The sequence below is a fragment of the Daldinia decipiens genome (genome assembly GCF_022478715.1).
Source record: "Daldinia decipiens strain CBS 113046 unplaced genomic scaffold F4813scaffold_70, whole genome shotgun sequence".
Classification (NCBI taxonomy): domain Eukaryota; kingdom Fungi; phylum Ascomycota; class Sordariomycetes; order Xylariales; family Hypoxylaceae; genus Daldinia; species Daldinia decipiens.
Genome location: NW_026054613.1, coordinates 10,824 through 33,148, shown reverse-complemented (window position 1 = coordinate 33,148; position 22,325 = coordinate 10,824). Strand labels below are relative to the sequence as shown.

Below are 22,325 nucleotides of genomic sequence, written 5' to 3'. Positions count from 1 at the left end.
TGATTATCCAACATGTTCCCATAACAGATGCCTATCGGATCGAAAAAGCTTCAAGTGCAAAAATATTTCCATCATTATTGCCGTCAACTATAATTGAATCTAACAATATTACTAAAACATAAGACTACTAGGACGACTAAGGGTACTCATACCGCTAACACATCATTCAACTATGGCGACGAACATTCAACATGATGCGCCATCTGTAGGTAGTCAAAACAACTACCTTGGTAACCGTTGGCTGGCACGAAAACAATGCGCTTCTATTACCAACAATCAAAGCTGTCGACTATGGATTGAGCGTCTACCGCCCGACTGCACATACCAAAACCTGCTGTTGTCAATCCGGGACATAAGCCCTATATACGCCACGCACATTGTACCCCCTATGGCCGAGATTATAGGCGTTGGAGTACATTATGTTCAAACTTCAGCGGCCTTCGTAATTTTATTCAGTCACTATAACGACAACCTCTTCCTGGCCAAACACGTGGCTAGTCAATTCATGGTGAATGAATATGAAGCTACGATACGTAGGCACCGTGTCCGAACAATCTCGTGTACTCATCATAAGAGGCCACCCATACTGCGTTGATCCCCAATGGCTTTACTTGGCTCTTCACAGAAAAGTTCAAGGTACACTATAACACAGACTATATGGTATATACCCCAGGAAGAGTCATCGGCGAAGTTATTTAGGTCTTGGGGAGTTTCAGAGCACAGGCTCATACAATCTATAGCCGTCTAACCCAACAGCTTTCCAACTCCATGACAGTTGCGTATAGAACCCAGGGTGAAGTCAGTATATCCCATGGTGTCTATACTAAAATGACAACATGGCAAAAACACTAGACAGTTAAATGGTGTGCTATATCGCCGTACGTATGAGACTTAACGACAGGGAGGTATGTTACCATCATAACTTGGCACACTGAGAGCCAGGACATATTTACTAACCCAGGTCCTAGTCTCTCGAATATAATTTTCTATAACTACACGTATAAGAATACATGTAATTAATGGAGCGAAGGAAATTCACAGTTACCAGAAGTCTGATAGCTTTCCATTCCAGAAACGATGCCATCCGGCATTCAATCATTTCAAATACCCTTAGTTTTATTCCTTAAATTTCCACAGACTGGGTATCAATTGGGTTTAGCCTCGACTTTTTTATTTCAGTGCGCGAGCGACGAATACCATTTAAAAATAAGGATAAGGATCTCCCCCATAGGATATACAGGGTCGCTTATATACGGAGCCAAGGACCTGACTCAGGTGGCCTTCGGTATACATAGCAGCAAAGATGGGTTCTCATTCATCAGCTAAGCTCTTGTTTGGCTATACATGGTTAATTGGTATTCTACCAATTCACTGCTCCTTGCAAGCGACCTACCTCAACCAGCTATCTCGAGGTGTAGTTAACAGCTTACAGCATGGGACACTCGCCACAGGCTACATGGAAGGAGACTACCATGGGCACGGTCTATGTGCTCGACCAATTTCCCTTCCATGGAGTAAACTCGTGGGGTCGCTTGGTGCCGTTTGTTACGTTGGCCCTCTTGATAACGCGTTAGTTAACCCACGTCTAAAGCTGGAACCAAGATGGCGGTAATTCACCTTTTCAGACCTCCAAGGTATCGTATAATGCCATGCTCAAGGTTGGAGAGCGTTACATCGGTGTTCCAGATGGTCTGCTATTTCATTAGTATATCACCATTTAGCCATTTGTCTGCCAGAAAGCTTTGACACGAAAGTAAACATTTCACGAGACTTCTGATATCCGACAGAAGAGGGGTGCTTGAAGACTATAAAGGACACATTGGCCTTTAGGAGATATTAAGGGACCGGAGGTAAACGACATAAAATTCGTATTTTTTAAGGGAGTGATATTAGGAGAAGAATAACCCAGTACGCCAGTACTTACGCAGTGCTCTACACCTGAAAACTGGGCGACAAAGTTTCCGGATCGCTCAGCTACAAGAATACGCTTGATTAAGCCATTCAAACAGTTGATGGTACGCATGGCAATGACGATATCACGAGGCTTCATGGCCTCTTCGGATTCTTTAGGCTTTGTCGAGTTGAAGCAGATAGCCTTGTAGAGATGCTGTCGAGCCTTGGCTGCTTTCATGAGGCTGAGGCTAAGATCGAAGGGTCTTGGAAGGCTTTTGATGAAGTCTGCATAGATGTTGCGAAGTTCCTTTTCCGCGAGGACAAGGTTTCCATCTATGCCAAATTCCAATAGCTTTGTGGCACGGCTAAGGACTTCATGGGACGCGGGCTTGCGAACTTGGTTGAAGCGGTTGAATGCCTGGGTGTTGACAACAATACAATTATCCGGAATGATGATGGCTCGGTCGGCTGTGGGATATCACCACACAGCTCTCGGATCAAGCGAGTTGTGGGTTGAGATGGAGGAATCAATAGTAAAGTAAGGGTTCTTGTGCAATGATGGGGTTGGGAAATAGTTGAAGCGGAGGAGTTGCGGCGCGACGTGAAAAGGATAGGAACAATTGACGGTAGGACAAATGTTGTACTTGTTGGCCCTTCTAGTATTGCCTCGCGACAGCCTTTCTGTTTCCTAAGGCAAGTTAGCAGCAATATTATTATTGAGACGATTTGCCTCGTGATCTTTGGCGGTGACTAAAACGGTGTGCAGTTTGCCGGAGTCTTCATATCATATCATTTATTAGCATGCAATTAGACTTTCCATAAACATTAGTTAACAAGCCAAAGTACATTCAAGACATACATTGTCCTTATGAATAACATTTCACCTGTCTTTGACTTGATTGGGACCAAAGCAGGCTTACCAGTTCTCTAGAATTAGGGTAGACGCACACAGAACTGGGCTTCTGGATCATAAAGATAGTGATAATTGATCAGTAAAACTGTGACTCTTCCTGAACCTGCTTTCAGTCTCCAAAGAAATTCTAGTTCAGACGAGGTGATACGTTAGCTGGAAAAGGAAGATTCCATGTGAGGGTCCAATGGGCGTTTCTAGATACCTTGGGTGAGGACTCAGGTCGGCAACTACGATAAGTACCTAAACGAAACTATATCGGTGCGACTACCTAACCTAGGTACTGGTACTTTACATGTTAGCACTGAGAAGTTACATAGGTCTGCAACTTCCTTAGATACCGAAAAAGCTATCTATAGTTATCGACCGCCTACCTAAGTACCTACCTAAAATAATAAAAATCTGTCAGCGGCAGCAACGTTAAAACCTTAAACATTAAAACTTAATTTAACCCATGATATCAATTCAATGAGGCCATTAACTTAAATATATACCTAGGTAGGTACCTAGGTATCTAAATTTACCCAAGATACCTGGTATTTAGTAAATGCATTCAAAGTACATGTGCCTAGCAAAAACTTTGGGGGATTCAGGGGTTCGATCTACCAGGCATCTGATGCGAATTACTTGAATAGAGTCAACCTATGCAATAGGTATGTTAGGTACTTAATCAAGGATGAACAATTAAGATTATTCAAGTCTAAACAAGTCCATAGGATTAAGAGGTATCAGAGAGAGAATGCTAGACCCCCATTAGCACTGATCAGACTACCTGTACACCAGCCCGATTCTGGGCTACACAGCATAGAAACTATGCCCGCAATCTCATAATCATATGCTGCCCGTCCACCAAGCTTCTTCCCAAGCTCCTGCACGTCTGGTGTATCCGTCGGTCTCACCGGTGCCAGTGGTGTAACGGGATTCCACAGGGCCAGCGTCTGCTTGATCTCTTCCGGCGCAGTTAAGTACATGTCCGTCATGACGGGGCCAGGGTTGATGGTATTGACTGTGACACGCTCTGCCAGCTCGCGAGACATAACCCGCGCCGTCGCTTCCAAGGCGCCTTTAGTGCCCGAATATATCGTCGTGGCTACAGGGCCAATTTTGCTGTTGATACTGGACATCATGACAATCCGGCCAGACCTATCCGTAGGTAGGTATGGCACAAAGACTTGTGTTAGTAGGATAGGGCCTAGGACGTTGACAGAGTACATCTTGTAAAAGTCGGCCTCTGTTACGTCTTCAAGAGACCCGATATAACCAATGGCGGCATTGTGAATGAGGATGTCGAGCTGCATCTTACCCGTCTGGGGGCTTGTAAAGTGAGTCTTAGCTGCCTCGACAATTTTGTTGCAGTCTTCCTTGTTGCTGACATTGGCCCTGATCCAGATAGCTTTCACGCCATGAGCAGTGTGCAGCTCGCTGCAGAGATCAGCGGCTGCTTTGTCAGATGTTTCTGTGGCGTGGTTCACGATGATGTTGCATCCTTTGCTAGCAAGATTGCGTACAATGGCAGCACCGATACCTGTATATGTTAGAAACACTTCGCTGCATTGTATTTATAGAAGACTACTTACTTCTTGCCGAACCAGTGACGAGTGCTAATTTCCCTTCATGAACCCGAGGGCTGCTAGATGAGGTTTCTTGAGCCGATGTCATTTTGAGAGAATGTAATGTAGGTGACAGATAATTCTATAAAAAAATGTGCTAGTATTGGAAGCGAGGTCCTTATATGCATAGGTAAAATAGTATGCCAAATTCTTTTTCATATCCAAGCAACACTCTTGTTCGAGTATTATACCCGTGGCTAGCTGTTATGGCCTTACAGTGTATATATGGTGGGTCATTAATTGCTAAGATCAGATTATTGTTGGTTCCACATCTTCTTCGCAAGATACTGCTAGGTTAGTTGATTGTATGCGGTTACGACAGACCCTGTATCTCCTGTAAAGTGTAAAGATGCGTGTACCTAGGTCGAAGCGAGGGGTTGGTACCCACCAATGTGCGTATATACCATAGCGGAGGTGGGGGGTTTCAAGGAACAGTTCTATCTGTGGAATGGTTTCGTGGGGCGTAACGTTTTTATATTTTAAATAGTTTAATTAGTTAGATTTAGAAATAAGTGGGTTTAATCTTATTTTTTAATTTTTAACTTTATAAAAATTATCTATAACCGTATAACCGTTTTATTTTATATAATTATTATTAAAATCTTAATGGTTTAATTATTTTTTTTAAAAATTTTACTTTAAAAAAAAAAATAAAACCTTTTTAAAAAATTTTTAAAATTTTTTCTTTTTAAGTTAAAATTTTACCTTTTTAAAATTTAAAATTATAAAGCTTAAAATTAATTGAGTTTTTATATTAATTCGATAAGATTAACTACTTTATTTTATTAATTTAAACATTTAAATTTTAAACTTTAAATGTAATATTTATATGTTAAATTAATTAACCATATTAAATAACTTAAAAATCCTTAGTCTTATATAAAATAGCGGTGTAACACGCGTTTTTACAATTTTACCTTAATCAATTAATTATTAGAAATATGATGAATTAAACCTTATATAACGCCTTTTTAATACGTATTAATTATATGACATTATGGTTATACAAACGTAAGAATGGTAGGTTTAAGGATTAGTCCTTTTAATTATTATTTTTTTTTTAAATTTCAGCTTTACTTTTCACGTGAAAGTCACGTGAAAGTCACGTGAAAAAAGAATTGTTCTACTGTATAAAATTATTCCGCCAAATAAAATTATTTCATTAAGATAAAATGCACCAGGCTAATTATAATATATAGTTTTTATAAAATAGTATCACTAGATAAAATAATATTATTTTACTAAATAGTTATGTCAACTTACCCACCTCCGCTATGGTAGGTACCTAATGCAAATTATAGAACTTGCCGCAAATATTATTGCCATAAGATTGTCTCAATATAGAATGAGAGACGCAAGAACACGCTGCAGCTCGCTGATTTTTACAATACCACATGGGTCCCTATTTACTACCCACAACGCCCTTAAACGAAACAGTCTAGCTAAGAACACGCCACGCATTTAGAAGGAGTACCCAGGTAAGTAGGTAGATACGTAAGTATACATTTTGATACCTCAGTCATTAATTTAGTCATTTGCTACTGGATATATAATGTAGTTTAAACGAGGTTTTGGATCGTGAGATACCCCTGTCTTAAGTACTCCCATGTCACTTGGCTAAACAACCTCCATCGATGGGCATGGCAATACCAGTAACGTAAGACGAAGCATCAGAAGATAGCCAAAGAGACCCCTGTGCGACTTCACGAGGTAGAGCAAACCGATTCAGAAAGCTAAACTTTTGAGAAAATTCCTCTTCCGAAATCTCCATTGCTTTGATAGCAGCAGCCGACATATCGGTCTTTTATTTTGCTAGTTAATATCATTTTCGTCTGAAGTCTCGGTGAGGTGATTAAACGGGAACTCTTACATAGATGGCTCCAGGAGCAATGGCGTTGACCCTGATGTTATGAGGACCTCCCTCCATAGCCGCGTGCTTGGTCAGGCCGATTAAGGCATGCTTGGCAGCTGTGTAAGCTGGCATAGTTGGTTGGGGCTTGAAGGCATTGATGGAAGCAATGTTAACAATCGTGCCCCTCCCACCTTGCTTGATCATCTGCTGCATCTCCCACTTGCAACAAAGCGCCGTACCCTTCAGATTGATATCTGTGAGCTTGCTCCAATAATCCTCGTCGAAGTCGATAAGCGGTGTAGTGTCCGGGGTCAGAGCAGCATTGTTAATCGCAGCATCAAGCCGGCCGAACTTCGCTACAGTCTTCTCGACTAGGTTTCGTACTTCTTCTGACTTCGATATGTCAGCTTTGACGAACAGAACGTCACCAAACTGAGAAAATTCTGCAGCGACATCCTGTCCTTCCTTCTCCTTGATGTCGCACATGACGACCTTAGCACCGGCTTTGAGAAAGACTTCGGTGGTAGCCTTTCCCATGCCCTGCGCCGCGCCGGTTATGATGGCGACTTTGCCCTTCAGGACAGGGAATATTTCAACTTCTGGAACGGTAGGAGGCATAGTGAATGACTTTGTGTGTAGTGTAGTAGCGTTGAGAGTAGTGACAAATGAGTCTAGACTTGTATTGGTTAACTCAAGCGAATGTGTTCGGGTGAGTATGTAAATATAGTGATGACTGCCGGGGAGGTTGTCACTAATTACTAAAGGAGCTTAGGGTTTGAAATGGACAGGGCTTTACGGATGTGCCCTTCGGGTTTTTTACTATAAGGAGACCCCTATCTCACCCCGGCAAGCTTTAACCATGCTTGGCAGCAGCAGTTCACTTATTTATCTTAGTCTGCTATTTCAAAACCATCCGAGAGGTATCAGCCAAGCATAAGACAGCTGCCGACAATCTTAACAGGGGTTCCCTACGGTAAATTCTTTTGAAAGAGACATCCGTGAGGCACAGCTACAGCTAACTGCATATGCTTGAAGCTTCTTCAGGCACAACCACGTTTCTAACCCCATACCTCGTTCTGGAGCCTTTAATGTTGTGGTGTTTCATTCAACCAGGAAACTCTCCGGCACAGTTAAGATATCAAATTGGATAGCTTACCGATGTTGATATGTACCGCGTAACAGCAATAGCAGCTAGTAAACACGATGTTAGCTACTTGAGTTTTTATTGAGCTTATAGGTCGCGTCTGTTCGCACTTTCGTCAACATTCATCAGACTCAAAATTCACCTAATGCCTGGCAATGGAGTCTATTGACACGTCGAAGGGTTCTATAGCCAGCAATGTGCTTGCTACTACCACAAAGGAAAGTAGCGATGCAAGCAGTACCGAGGATGATGTCCTGACTCACCTTAGAGGTACCAGAAAGCGGGCAGTTCAGGTATGCCAAAGAGCGCGTCACTAGAGCAAGTCATTCTGATCTTGATAGGTATGCGTTACGGCGGCTATGGGTGGCTTTCTCTACGGCTTCTCGGCGAATTCTATGAGTGGAACATTGGCACAGACTAGCTTCATTGCCCAATTCCTAACGACTCCCGATACGACTGCACGAATGGATGGGTTGTTGGCAAGTTTCCTAGGCGGTGCTTTCATTGGGGCTATTATACAGGCCCCTATATCGAACAAATGGGGTCGTCGAAAAGCCAATCTTGTGGCTGCCCTCGTAGCAATATTGGCTGGCGTTCTGCAATCGGCATCCTATCACATTGCGATGCTCCTTGCTGCCCGTGTCCTATGCGGTATCGGTGCGGGAATGGTAATGGCTAATAGCCCTGTCTACATGAGCGAAGTGGCACCTCCTCACACTCGTGGGTTACTAGTTGGTCTTCAAGGTGTCGGTATCGTCACAGCCTATATCGTGTGCTCGTTGTGTGGACTGATATTCAGTTTCGTCCAAAATTCCGTCCAGTGGCGTCTGATATTCATAGTTCAAGCTGCCTCGGCAGTTATCTTCGCCTGCTCGCTAATATTTGTTCCGGAGTCACCACGATGGCTAATGGGGAATGGCAAAGAGGAACAGGCCAAAGCCGAGCTCGAGCGGCTGCATAGCACTAAGTCGGACCCAAAGGGTACCCTTGCTCGCGCTGAGGCGATACAAATCAAGGCTCAAGTTGAAGCGGAGAGAAATCTTCCTACGGGGTATATCTATATTTTTACAACACCACACCTTCGCAAACGGGCGTTCTGTGCCATATTGCTATGGGTTATGGCGCAAGGCACCGGGATAACCGCCATTGCCAATCTAATACCAGTACTAATGGGCGGTCTTGGATTCGGGACGACTCTTCAACTTGGTTTGGGTTGCGCATGGACAGTTGTCTTAATACTTGGGTGCGCGGTGAATGTAACTTACGTGGATAGAGTCGGTCGTGTCAGACTTCTTGGTGAGTACTCGCTGGCTTGTCTCCTGTCGCATTCACTAACAGTGCCGAACTAGTAATTGGAGGCATAGTCAATGCAGTAATTCTTTCCATCATGACGGCACTAATTAAATTCTATCTCGACACCACCTACCAGCCTGGAATCAATGCCATAGTTGCCCTGTACTTCATCTTTGGGTTTGCCTTCACCTCGACGATCGAATGTACAGCGTATGTCTACGGCTCAGAGATATGGCCTACACATCTACGCAGTGAAGGCTCTACTCTTGCCTATGCATCCTTCTATGGCAACGCTCTTGCGTATAGCGCACCGATTAACTTGGCACTAAAGAATATCGGTTGGAAATATTATCTCGTCTTCGTAGCTGTCACCGTGGTATCTACAGCCTTTCTCGCAGTCTACTTCCCAGAGGTAACTTTCCATCTTGCCAAGTCTATAGTGTATGTAATGACTAATGTTCTCCATAGACCAAGAACCTGACGCTTGAAGAAATTAATGCAAAGTTCGGGGACGAAGTTGCAGTTGATTTGAAAGACGCCATTGCAACCAAAGTCCGGACTGAGACTAGAGGCGACAAGACACAAGTCTGACGTAATATCCCAAAGATTAGGTAGTTATTGTGATGATGATCTCGTGGGAAAAGGAAGTGATGAGAATGTAGCTTGAGCATTAGCAACTTCTAGTCATGTAGAATAGTGTATAGTAATCCAGTCTCTAATGTGTAACTTAGGTATAATCAAGACAGTCCAATTTTCTCACGTCTATCAACATTTCATGCTGAATGGAGATCATTAACAGGATACCTTGTTACGTAATGTTACTTTGTATTTTATTGTTTTGTTCTTTTTGCTCGCTAAATATAGTAAACTTGGATAGGTAGTTGTAAGCTGGGGTTCCGTAGGGCACGTATAAAACATTTTGACGGGGAAGTTGCTAGGCTCGAACGTACCTAACCACTTCAAGCTTCATGAAAATAGTAAATTATTTTACGTGTACACGCCGCAGGAAATGCAGGGGATTGCATATGACGACTAGGTTCCCCTTAGTTTGGTAGAGTTCGGTAGCGACAAAGAATACTCGGGAATTTTGGAAAGCTGATAAAATCCGATTCGTCTAAAATTCCGAGCGATTTGCAGTGTTTCATAGGCAAATTTATGCCGAAATGTACGTGTCGATCTTGTTATAGCAATAGTTCTTGTGACTTGAAGGTATGTGGCCTTTGCTTTTGTAAATATATTTGTAGGATATTTGGGAGATGTACATGTAACTATGTACATCAACGCGACTGAAGGTCGTGTGTTATTCAGACATCCAGAAATATCTTAAGTGTTTGTATAAAATTTATTATAATTGGTTTAGTCAATTAAGAAAATATCATCTTAGGTGTAAGTATAATAACGAAGATCCCAATCCTAGCATCTTCAATCAACAGCCAGCTTTTCTTCTCTCGCGCGAAACCCCCATATGGTGGGAACCCCATTGTGGGTTCACATATGGGGATGTGGAGGGCGTTACTACCTGTTATTATCTTGGCGACCTGTACACGTAGTTTTTTGTTATTAGTATCAAGCTGAACATTGCCCGAATTTACAAGGGTTATTATTTTTGGACAGCCTTCTTCGAAAGAGGCAGTTCATTTGTGCGCACGTTTAAAGCTTTTTTTTAATTGGATGTATCCTGTGTTTCTCGAAGTCTTTACTATATCATCTTTTTATCAAAACACGACTTTTTAATTATTTTTTTCTCTAGTTCTTGAGGCTTTACGGGGTTGAAAGCATTGAAGGTATTAAAGATGTTTAATATGTTCGGCTGTGTAATAGTTATAAATTTGGGCTATTATAGCAGCCGAAGGGGTGCCCTCCTGTCATAGATGTTTTGCAGGTTTCGTGGCATCATTGCTTCATTAGGGAACCTTATCGTCAGATATTTCCCTTGCCCAATGCTCTTTGAAATTACTTTATAAACTGGAAGAAACACATATACTAGAGAACTGGGTTAGGTAAGAAGTCCAAGGGCATACTTCCAAAAGGCTATTTAGGTACCTCTTAAACTAGGTGATTCTCGGTGTGAAGTTTCTTCTTTTCTGCACCAACACTACGGATTTTGACAGCCACCTCGGCTCGGTCCGCATACCCGGTCCCCTCATAGCGTTGAAGCGGCTCAGGGATTGTGCAGCCGTGTCCACTCTGCCAAGAAGATGTTGGCAATGATTGGAGAACTGCACGACACAGAACACAGAACAAGGTTTCTATTTCTGAATAGAACAACACCTTTTAAAACATCTCAACTATTATTTATACTAGGGTTTTATAGCATAAAATACTCTGAAATAAGGTTTCCGAAGACTATAACAATCTTATAGGGCGGCAATAGACGTATGCTTCAAGATTTCAGCGAAATAGCTATGGGGGTCCACTGAATAACATTATTACAAGGGGCGTACTGTATGATAGAGAATACCGCATGTTTGGTTTTACGGTCGTAAAATGCAATGATGCTTACGGGTCCAACTTTATCAGCCCCCCCCCCAAAAAAGTCCGGAATTTTCGGTACGCGCATGACCCAGGGCTGAATAGGCGAAAAATCTAATATCTAAACTTTGCTTTGTTTTCCCGTATGGAGTGAGTGGCTACCAACAGTACGTTTTAGGATCTTGATCCATCCGATCCTGGGCTCATGCGAGTCCCACAAGAAAATGGTTGGAATATGGCTTTTGAAACTATATTCTAAGCTTAATTAAGCTTTACGTAGGTCTCCATGGGATAGGATAACACGCGAGGCTTTCCCAGACAAAAAATTGCTCTTGGCGACTGCAATGATAGATTCGTTGGTTATTCATCATGTTAAGTTTGATTCCTATCAATGGGTGTTGTTCCGGTCCTCCTGGTACACAATTAACTTAATGGCGAACACCAAAATCTCAGCAGTATAGGTTCTATTCTAGAAAAGATAAATAGAACAGCTGAGGCTGTTATTCTTAGCGAATCGGCGTATTGTCTATTACTATCAGGGTCTGCTATTTGGTCGGGATTTATGCTTGTAGTCTGGAAATTAGACAGTGAAGAGTTTTGACAACCACTGCCCCTGCTCACACCCCGAGGCTTATGCTATGTACATATGGTACTCCAAGGGTTGGCAATGTCCTTGCGCTCAGTACCGTGGTTGATAATCATCATATAACGATTACTTCCACAGGTGTCTCATCAAGAAAAAAAAGATTTAACTACAAATATCTTTAACTCAAATATTCTACAGTAATATTCGATTACCGGCCAGTCCATTGACTTATGAATTCAACAATCTAGCAATCGGTGGCGTCCCCGGGCATTATTTCTTTTTTCTTTTTGTGCTTAGAGGTCACGATTCGTAATGCCTCTCGGAAACCAGGGCCTAGTAGTCATCGCCGTCGTATGCACGGAAGCCATACTCGCTGGAGGCTTCATTGGTACGCGAGTCGTCATTCGTACTTCATCGACCAAAGGTATTGGCATTGACGACTGGGTTCTTATGTCAACTTGGGTATGTGAATTCAAGTTAGCCCCTTTAAGCCATTCAATATACCAACTAGGAAACAATAGATCGTACAGGTTGCATTCGTATGTGCCATAACGGTTTCTTGTCATTATGGCTTCGGTCAACATAACACGGATCTCTCCAAGCCAGATGTGCGAATGGCCACCAAGGCGGAACTTGTTGCTCAATGCATTGTTTCATGTGCGATGGGACTCAGCAAGGCAGCTGTCGGCATGTTTTTAATGCGCATTGTCGTTCAGAAATGGTAGGGTCCAGTCCAAATCCTAACTCGATGAGTACCTAATGCTTACAAAAATATAACCAGGCACAAAGTAGTACTCTGGTTCTGGATTTCCACGATGATGGGTTGGTCTATTCTGCTTTCCATCACTGTCTTTGCTCAGTGCGTTCCATTCGAGTCTCTCTATGACGAGCGTGTCCCGCGCGAATATTGCTCTTTAGATTTAACTACAATTGCATACATCATGTGTTGTAAGTACCTAGTAGTAATTTGAAAAGCTAACCGAGGCTGACGCGACACAGCTTGGTCTGCTGCGATGGACTTTTTCCTAGCAGGATTCCCTTGGATGGTACTTTGGAAGTTAAACATGGGAAAAAAGGAAAAGGTTACAATTTGCGTTTCTCTCAGTTTAGGAATATTGTAAGGCGTATTTCAACATTAAACTACATTTTACAAACTGACTTTGAATAGGGCAGGGATTTGCGGAGTTGTTAGAACGTCCGGTCTCTATGTTCTAAGTCATACCGAGGATTATTTGTGTAAGTTGAGAGCCCACTACATTGATTTGTTGTCTAACAGCCCCCGGAAATGCAGTTGCTACAGCAGAATCGGTGATATGGACCAGCAGTGAGCTTACCATTACACTTATCTGCGTATCCGTTCCAGTACTCCGACCGATCTGGGTTCGACTACTGGGTGGGACCATCTCGGATCGATATTACAAACAGAGTGAAGGATCTCGTGGTATAGTTACAATAGGGAGGATGAGAAATCCAAGGCCTGCAGATATGGAGATAGGTTTGGGTACTATTCGGCATGATGGAAAAAACGCGAATGTGACGACGATTGGTGCCTCCAGGCGGAACTCGGACGATGGCAGTGAGCGGACCATACTAAGGGACAATCAAGCTATTCAAAGGACACGGGAAGTTACTGTTGCATACGAGGATAATTACAGGGGGAGTGACTGAATAGCTACACGACTGGCATGGTTGCTTTATACAATTTCAAAACCACGTTGGGTAGAGAAGCCCTCCATGGTGTCGACTACGATAGTAATGCTACGTCGAGCTTCATTATCTTAGCATAAGTGCACTAGTTTATTTACCATCAGGATATACCTTAGGTACTTATCAACATATAAATATCAATGGAACTGCGAGTGTTGCCTAGATTCTTTTTCAGGTATACGCTTAACCTAGCATTTTAAAGGTTACGGGTTAGCAGCAAGTTCGAGGTCACGTATTGGACAAAGCTTAGTAATATTTTATATGATGGAAGCAGAACCATGTCTGTAGTCACTCATAGAGTTATGCTACGCTCAGGCGATATAGAACGAAGTTGCTTAGGCTCCTATAGTTTCATTTTTAATGAGAACTGGCTTGTGATGAGAAATTTCCCACGAACAATTAACTCAACGAGGTACTCAAATCAGTATATGGAAACAACTTTGTTGTTCCGGAAGCAACTTTAATCCTAACTACGAGAATCTATATCTATATACTAAACATGTCCTTTGTTCTATATGTCTCATCCAGATAGAATTCTGACAGGGACGCAACGGAGAACGGTTACATTTCTAAACAATTGTTCCGACATAACTTCATTATTGAGCCGATGTTTGTTAAGTATATATTTCAGTATTATACGCATCATTAGTCACCAAATATCACATAGCACAACAATTGATCGCTTACTACATCGCCGCAGATATACTAAGATCTAATCATATACCCCAATCTTCGTTAGGAAAATATCTATTCAACAAACGATAAAATCGGCAACATGGCCCAGCCTGTCAATTTCAGGGACAAGAGCAACACGTGTGCATGCAGAGTATGCAATTGCATCGATAAAGTAGTCAGCGTAGGCGATTTATGCGGCTATTGCAGGGTCGAACACGCCTAAGTTAGGAAATGATATCGTATTTGATATCATCCTGATGGGATAAATATTCTCCTCTCAAGATTGCATACCTAGATATATTTTCCAAGTAATTCTTAATTGAATAACGTAATCCTAAAGAATCGGCATATGATACTAATACTCGTGAAAAATGTTACGTGGTTTATTCTTGGCCAACTTCAATATCATCATTGTTCATTTTACTCGAATGTCTATCGTGAATAACCTAAACGGCTCTACTCGAAGCAGCTGGGGTCATAGTCCCAAACATTCATGTGTGGTACCTGTCTAGGAACGCATGGTTTAAAGATATCTGGGCAAGTAACTATAGATAATAAACTGGTGACTGGCTGTAGAGTATTAACTTTGCGGTACTATAGGTAGGCAGGCTTTTCAAACTCAAGTATTTCTATTATACCGATATTAATTTGTGAGGTTTCTTTCTTTTCTCTAGACTTAAAAATATATAAACTTGCTCGTAAATGTCTCATATCCAATCACATTTTCTATAATAACAAACCAGTAGACGTGTCCTCCGTCACCAAAAATGGACCCCTTACATCAGCAGCTCGAGCATGTGGCACTCTATCGGCTTAGCAAGCTTCCTGAGCAGGCTACCTAGCTCGACAATCTCGATATTAAAAAAGCGCCTCTGGCAACTGTACAAATACAGCATCTCAATATCATCATTGAATGGGTGTCACAAGGTGGAACCAAACGGCATGGAATCAACTTTGTTGTTCCGCAAAGAATTCTAACCCCACTACGAGAGTCTACGTCTATAATGCTGGAAATGGGCCTACAACTTGTGCGTTGAGGTTTCCGTGGTTCGACGTTTTAGGACCAAATCTGACATCCAAATTGGTCTGTCGAAACTGAACAGACTTGGGGATCTGACAAGGTAGAAAAAGCAACGAAGTGAACACCTAAATAAGATGGTATGGAAATAATGAGGATGTTTGGGGTATAGACGACGTAGTGTTTTAAGTCCCTAAATCATCCAGAGCATCAGAGCTTGAAGAAACTTCAAGGGTGAGTTTACCGAGATCATTCAAACAACAACTAAATATGTTCATGATATAACTCATTAATAGTGCTCGGGTGTTCTGTTGGAAGGCTATAAACCGAGAAGGCAATCTTCCTCGGGAAACTGCCAGCATTGTAATTGTGTAGGTAGATAATGTAAGACAAGGCTTTGCTTAAATATCACAAGTTGGAGCAAGAAGTATGGAAATATATTCGTTATTCCTCGCGGAACCCTAAGCTATATATAGCAACCTGTAGCTAACGATACCGAAGATACCCTTCATTTTAATGTCTCATGTAGAATCTCAATAATACTAATAAATCCATTAATTTATTACGGGTTGATGGATAATAGGAAATATGACTGTCTTGAAGGCCCTATTGGTATATATTCCTCATACCGTTGATACCGACAATATTATAACATTGGTGTGATGTGCATGAAGAATAGGTACGTATATCTTGCGTTGGGCTAGGGGAACTAGAAAGGAGGTGATAATTTCATGGGAAAGAACACAGCGTATGCTAAATCTGCAGAGAAAGAACGGAAAATAGGAGTTCGAGCTTTTACCTTAGTACTCCGATAATTATTTGGCGAAAGAGTTACTTGAAATTTCACTACCATTGCCGTACTATCTATTAATATTCTCTACAAGATACTTGTTTTTGATGACGAACAGTTCGTCTTAGTATGCAAGTTGCACAACAGTTCTCAACATTTGATACAAGATCATACGATTTATCAACTGGTACGCGTGAATAAGTAAACCCTTTGGAGGAAGTAAGTTTACCGTTTCCATGCATCTTACATGCGCTGGCGACATCACTAGTGCATCAGCGACACCTCCGCTAAAGCAGTTGCGATATCGCTCGCGATATATGACGGCTGAGTGCATTTAGATACCCGATGGTAGAAAATGGCGTATGGCTACTATGTAGCAATGTGCTTATTCAGACGAAGATTAAGTGTTAATGAATTAACTGGTGCAAGTTGAAAGGAGCTGGCTTACATGTTAGATGAAGTAGGAGAGGATCGGCATCTGGAATTCAATATCGTTGTTAAAAAATCGAAACATGTTCACAAGCAAGAAGTTACCGACTGTACAATACAAACACCCTTGTAGACTGCAGGGGTCTAGTAATACCTTAGTCAGATCCACCTGCCAAGGGCTACGTGCAGCCTGCATCATTAGCGTAGGGTTTAAATTAGTGGGGCTAAGGTATACATAAGGGTCCCTACACCACGAAGCATAGTAACCCCCATGTCATGTGACCATGACAGTGTGGCATACTCGAGCCGATAGGGCTGGTAGCTCGAGCGTTCGATTTAAGTCGCAAGGTTTAGTCGTATCCGAATCAGTCTGTTGTTGTATGGAAAACCCCCACGAAATTGTTGGTATGGTTACATTAACCAGATCCTTATCTGTGCGCATTGTGTGTGATAGATCTGATTGAGATCGAGAGAGTGGCATTCGTACTACACGCCAGCTGAGGCTAATAACATGATGACCTCTAAATCATAAACGCGTATATTTAATGACTTAGCTTAGGCAGGTCGTGAACTATTATAATTGCATGTAACTAATGATATGATATTCGTCTATATGCGGGATATATAAGGGTGCTTACCGGCTCTCATGAGTCATGCATGCAATGTCCTGTGTTGTGGGTAGGAGTAAAGAGGATACCCACGACGATGTAAATAAGCATGATCCGTTCTGCGTTAGACGAACTAGATACCTACCTCGAGACTGATATGATATTGACATTTTAGGGTTGCAATAGCTATGTACCTACGGAACATTTTTGCGAGCAGATTATAATGCTCGATATACCTTCACAGTGTCTCGAGTTATAGACAATGTATACGGCTGCATCAGTCGCCATGCTAACAAGTTAGTCCTTATACGTCTTCTAATCCCGCCATCTTATACCTAACCGATTATAGACTTCCAGAGCGAACCAAGTTCCTAAGAAGGGTAAGCCGATCGTAATGTAGTTCTCGCCACTGAGCTGGGCTAAAGACTAAACTACGATACATAAGAGAATACCCTTGCCTTCTCTGCATGGGATTTCAAGGTTGCTATGCCTATAGTCCCGGCGGCCGCCTCGTCCGGCTAATGGGATTAAAGACAAGACCGATAACACGCAGGAGGTTGAGAAAGCAAGTTGCCATTGAAGCCCATGAAACTGGAACTAGACCCGGCAAAATGACAAAAGAATTAACCACCTTCCTAAATATCTGTATCTTGACCTGGATTTGAAGTCAACTTTTCGGATGATCTTTTCCTAAACGGTATCCTTATCCCTAGGTTTGCCTCTATACACCCTGTTTCTGCGAAGGGATCGCATACTAGTAGTACCCGGAAACATAGGATACCTAAATGCATCTACAAACACGCAATTCGGCCTTAGTAGTTCGAACGTTTATGTAGCTAACGATGCGCTCCATCGTCTAGCGATCGATCGGTTTACCCACTACCATAAGCTGCCTGTCACGAGGTGGAACTAAACAGTAGGGAAACAACTTCGCTTTTCCGTAAGGGACTCTAATCTATCTACGAGAGTCTGAGTCTATACATACTAAACGTGTCCTTTGTTCTAGATGTCTCGGGATTACATAACTCGCGATAGTGGATACACTAGTAACACTCCCCACCCATTGACGTATAACCCAACATTATCTACATAGTCGTTGGGATCTTGTTTCCCCAGGGGGTAGGATGGATCCGAGGGCGCCAGTCTCCTAGCACTCTCATATCCCTAGTAATAAAACAGATCTGCCTGGTTTAGGACATGGAAAACTTGCTTTGCCGGGCCCACTGGAGAGACTAGGTTCGCCGTAAAGTCCGGCTGGATTAGGACCCTTGAACAGTTTGACATAGTATTGCCAGGACTAAAGTCAAGAGAACGAGAGAACGAGACGAAAAAATTTTCTCTAGTCTATCATAGATATTCTGTCTTATCTCCCTGCTGGAGACGGTGGATAAAAGCTTCTACTACGCTAGCACTTCGTGGGAAGCACTGCCAGATCCCACGTCAGCACATTAGCTAACAGGATGATGGAATCATAATAAACATTTTATCGCATTTTACTTATCTCCGAAAACTCTTCGAACACACAAGCAAATACCCAGACACTCTCCTGGATAATGCAAACCATTCTGCATGTCATGAATCAGGTGTTTAGAAGCGTGTATAAAACCTCTACGAACCCTATCGTCGACTTAGGTTCATAAGTTGCACTCGGATAAGTAATATCCCCTTTGAAGGCTTGCGCTATATCAGAGGCATAATTTTACTTGACCTATTACATAGAAAAAGGAATACGCGAAAGGCGCTCCTACATATATGTATACCTACCTATGTATACAGTTTTACGCTGGCTAAGCCAATCAATTGTCCTCTTCTTACGCTAGAATCTTAATCCTAGTATCATAGAGCCAGCCTCGGTAAACATCCAGAGTATATTTACAAGGTAGGCGTATAACTTGTACAAAGAGGTACCTAAGGTAATATAAGTACCTATGTACCACACCGTTACAACAAAACAGTGAAATTGCAAATGGGGGCCAGGCCATATTGAAAAGAACCTGGTATTTCAGCGGCATGCCAACCAATAAAACCAGATAAACGAGTGAATTGAAAACGTAGATCTAACCCACAGGGTGACTTTAAAAAACATTATGTACATCATGCACTTTCATGACTTCTTAAATCCTACATTCTACAAGACATAATAGCGTCAAGAAGATATCCCATACTAGCCACTGCAGTATGGGGCATGTTTTTTGACGGCATTCTGCGAGACAACCTCCTCACTATTCATCACAGGAATGCATGAAACGTCAATCCTTCGTTCCAAAATTTTACGATGCAAGGTAGCTAGATGCCTATTCAGTATGGGAAGCGACCGAGGTCGGTTGGGACGTGGTATGTCACATCTTCTAAAATGATTATCTCTTTATTGTGATCGGTTCTGCTTATATATCCGATATCGTGATTTCCGGATTTTGAGATATAGATACATGTAAGTCTTAACTGTGTTCCCAGGATACATAATTTCTTAGTAATGAGCTAGTCTGTGTAATACAGGAGATGTGAAAAAACCTAGAGGATTGCGCTAATTCGTCTTTTTCGGAAACATCTAGGTGTCAAAGGTGTCCTCTACGTACTCAAAATGACTCTCCAAGTACTTATTGTTGGCGCCGGCATCAGCGGTCTATGTACCGCTGTCGCACTTCAGCAAGCCGGCCACTCTGTAAAGGTAGGATGAGATTCCTGTTTACCAACAACCTTGAGTTAGCTCTATCAGAAGTGCCAACAGAATATAGGTCTTAGAGAAGTCTCGGTTTGCTGCCGAAGTGGGTGCTGCAATTCTCGTAACCCCTAATGGGGCGCGCGTGCTATCTCGCCTGGGTTTCGATTTCGCAAAGGCTCGAGCTGATGACATGACATGCTTCGAGGTATTGAATGGCGTCACGCTAGAACCCCTTCACCGTGCAGATTTAATCAATGCTCGCGAGGAATTCGGGGCGCCCCTCTATACTGTGCATCGTGTAGATTTGCACAACGAACTTCTGCGTCTAACCTCCACTTTAGATCTTGAATTAGCATCTAAAGTGGTCGCAGCTAATGCCGAAGAAGGCTTTGTTGTACTAGAGGATGGAACAAGGCACTATGCGGACCTCATCATCGGTGCTGACGGTCTACATTCCGTTTTGAGGGGCGTAGTGCTAGGAGACGAAAAAGCGACGAGATCTACTCCCTCAGGACTAAGTGCATTCCGGTTTATGATACCAACATCTGACCTACAGGATGATCCACACTTTCGCGAGTTGCAGAAAGTAAAGGGGAAGGGCAACAGTATTCTAGCAGATATAACCTCTCAGACAGAACGACATATGGTGTGGTATACTTGTCGAAAGTAAGCTTCCCGAATGTGTAAGCAAAACTGGGGAGAATATACCTGACATAGTTACACACAGCGGGCAAGTCCAGAATTTCGCGGGTATTCATGGAAGTACTCACGGCGATGACACGGGTAAGCATAAATATAAATCACTAAATGTTCTCATACTAAAATCTGTTAAGATCTAAAGTCTCTCATGCTAAGAGAGTTTGGCCACTACCACCCTAGTATAGCTCATATCATCAAGTAAGTGTTCAGCTTCCCTTCTGGGTGTATATCATGAAAGTTGAAAACCTAACGGGATATTGAATTTAGCGTAGCTCCAAATGTCACCGACTGGCCTCTTTCCTATCATGATCCGCTTCCAATTTGGCATCGAGGGAAATTCGTGCTAATAGGGGACGCAGCCCATCCAGTACGTAACGGCCCATATCATTTTTACTTTATTTGAAGAGGCTCACATCAGGGTATCTCAGATGCTCCCGTTTGGCGCACAGGGCGCAAATCAGGCCATAGAAGATGCCGGGGCTTTAGGTGCTCTTTTCGGTAATGGAGAGTCGGTAACGGATGTGTCTAGTCGTCTCGTTACGTACGAACAAGTCCGTAGACTTCGCGCATCAAGAATTCAATCACTATCTAGAGTCCGCCTCGGCAAGGAAAAAGAGGTTGAGGATCGAGTTCGCCGTTATGCTGACCCTCCAGACTCTGGTATGTATTTTCATTGCCCCACCAATTAGACCACTCTCTATATTTAGTTTTCACAACCTCATTGTGATATTCGATGGTGACTGACCTTACTAGATGTACCGACCTCGTTCTCCGCACGTTTGAAGCATGATTACACGTAAGTTCGACCTAGTTTGCTATATTATAAGACATGAGCTCACTCCTCCAGCGTTGACGTATTTAAAGTGTGCAAGGAGGCATTAGCTCTGGAAGGACTAGAGCCTAAGAATTGATCAGCAGTACCCTCACTATCAGCCTGATACTTGATTGGTCTGTGAGGTTTACAAAGGTAGCTTAGTTACAGGGTTCTACAAATAGCCTGTTTTTAGATGCAAAATATGTATCTATGACACCGTTATAGAATATATTGTGATAGAATAGCTATTAGTATTCATTATATTCAACCCCAAGTCACGACTACTTTAGGTACTTGAAGAACAAGTAAAATGATGGCTGACTGGGTCAGCACATATTTTGGCATGTGTGAAATGAAACCCCGCTCTACGCAAAACGAGGGGGGGATTGTCTAATTTGAGGTCCAGACTTCGCAGATTTGGTCCGAACATGCTTAATACATATATCAGGGTTCCGAACTATATAATCAACTAGCCTTGCAAAAGTACCGGATACAATTATACCCAATCAAATATCAAACCGAAAATACTGTATCTCAATTCTGGTTGGTGCAAAAGAATCCTTGCACTGATAATTTGACGCTAACTTATGCTTAAAGATGAACGTTTACCGCTGCTTTGGTCTGACACAGAGTATGAGATGATTTTCCATCAGTGTACCTCGGGGCTGGTTGCACAGACAATAGCGGGGCATTATGACTAAAGTTAGAGTTTGTACATAGCTAGCGGGCCGGCCCGGAACGATCCATTAAAGGTTATAATGCGCTAAAAACTACCTTAAGAAAGGGCGGACTGGCTCTTAATGAACTTGTGTTAAAATTTAAAAGGTACCTAAACTTAAGTTATGTCAGATTAGTCAGCCATGTCAGGTGACCTGAAAATCCCTAGTCTCATGTAAAATAGCGGTGTAACACGCGTTCCCACGATTTTACCTCAATCCAATCAGATCATCATGAATACCATCAATTAGACCTCATATATCGCCTATTCAGTACGTATTAGTTGTGTGACAAGTTATTAATAAGGTATGCCCCATTATCATAAAGCCTATGAAGTTGGAAGTTCACGGAGGTCAGCATTCAACCCTTCGAATCCTTCTGCGATCCTGATCCAAAGTTACCACATGTATGGCTAGCTAGCAATGCAGGACTTGGTAGCATTATGT

General features: G+C 42.4%; 4 protein-coding genes across 4 annotated transcripts; 3 read left to right on the top strand and 1 right to left on the bottom strand.

Moving 5' to 3' along the window:
* Positions 1-3,531: 3,531 nt before the first annotated feature.
* Positions 3,532-6,883, bottom strand: F4813DRAFT_384021 (NAD(P)-binding protein; the record flags this gene model as incomplete). Its single annotated transcript, XM_049246017.1, has 4 exons — positions 3,532-4,328; positions 4,381-4,430; positions 6,027-6,214; positions 6,284-6,883. The coding sequence occupies 4 exons, from the start codon at positions 6,881-6,883 to the stop codon at positions 3,532-3,534; spliced, it is 1,635 nt and encodes a 544-aa protein (XP_049094409.1).
* Positions 6,884-7,507: 624 nt separating this feature from the next.
* F4813DRAFT_401244 (general substrate transporter) lies at positions 7,508-9,414 on the top strand. Its single transcript, XM_049248383.1, has 4 exons — positions 7,508-7,702; positions 7,751-8,705; positions 8,759-9,114; positions 9,171-9,414. The coding sequence occupies exons 1-4, from the start codon at positions 7,565-7,567 to the stop codon at positions 9,291-9,293; spliced, it is 1,572 nt and encodes a 523-aa protein (XP_049094408.1). The 5' UTR covers positions 7,508-7,564; the 3' UTR covers positions 9,294-9,414.
* A 2,658-nt stretch (positions 9,415-12,072) lies between these two features.
* On the top strand, positions 12,073-13,428 carry F4813DRAFT_394684 (uncharacterized protein; the record flags this gene model as incomplete). Its single annotated transcript, XM_049247596.1, has 6 exons — positions 12,073-12,222; positions 12,282-12,481; positions 12,542-12,708; positions 12,760-12,877; positions 12,929-12,996; positions 13,052-13,428. The coding sequence occupies 6 exons, from the start codon at positions 12,073-12,075 to the stop codon at positions 13,426-13,428; spliced, it is 1,080 nt and encodes a 359-aa protein (XP_049094407.1).
* Positions 13,429-19,100: 5,672 nt separating this feature from the next.
* F4813DRAFT_377933 (putative salicylate hydroxylase) lies at positions 19,101-21,617 on the top strand. The gene is made up of 10 exons (XM_049245296.1): positions 19,101-19,418; positions 19,540-19,655; positions 19,723-20,315; positions 20,377-20,432; positions 20,483-20,546; positions 20,616-20,715; positions 20,777-21,008; positions 21,102-21,144; positions 21,196-21,507; positions 21,569-21,617. Exons 2-9 carry the CDS (start codon positions 19,569-19,571, stop codon positions 21,257-21,259), a joined length of 1,239 nt encoding a protein of 412 aa, XP_049094406.1. The 5' UTR covers positions 19,101-19,418; positions 19,540-19,568; the 3' UTR covers positions 21,260-21,507; positions 21,569-21,617.
* The last annotated feature ends 708 nt before the right edge of the window (positions 21,618-22,325 follow it).

What these genes read in the sequence shown, in the direction of transcription:
- F4813DRAFT_401244 (XM_049248383.1), top strand. Translation starts at nt 7,565, where the DNA reads ATGGAGTCTATTGACACGTCGAAGGGTTCTATAGCCAGCAATGTGCTT. An exon ending in CCAGAAAGCGGGCAGTTCAG is followed by an intron (nt 7,703 to 7,750) that starts GTATGCCAAAGA and finishes TGATCTTGATAG; the next exon opens with GTATGCGTTACGGCGGCTAT. An exon ending in CGGTCGTGTCAGACTTCTTG is followed by an intron (nt 8,706 to 8,758) that starts GTGAGTACTCGC and finishes GTGCCGAACTAG; the next exon opens with TAATTGGAGGCATAGTCAAT.
- F4813DRAFT_377933 (XM_049245296.1), top strand. Translation starts at nt 19,569, where the DNA reads ATGACTCTCCAAGTACTTATTGTTGGCGCCGGCATCAGCGGTCTATGT. An exon ending in AAGCCGGCCACTCTGTAAAG is followed by an intron (nt 19,656 to 19,722) that starts GTAGGATGAGAT and finishes AACAGAATATAG; the next exon opens with GTCTTAGAGAAGTCTCGGTT. An exon ending in AGTATAGCTCATATCATCAA is followed by an intron (nt 20,547 to 20,615) that starts GTAAGTGTTCAG and finishes TATTGAATTTAG; the next exon opens with CGTAGCTCCAAATGTCACCG.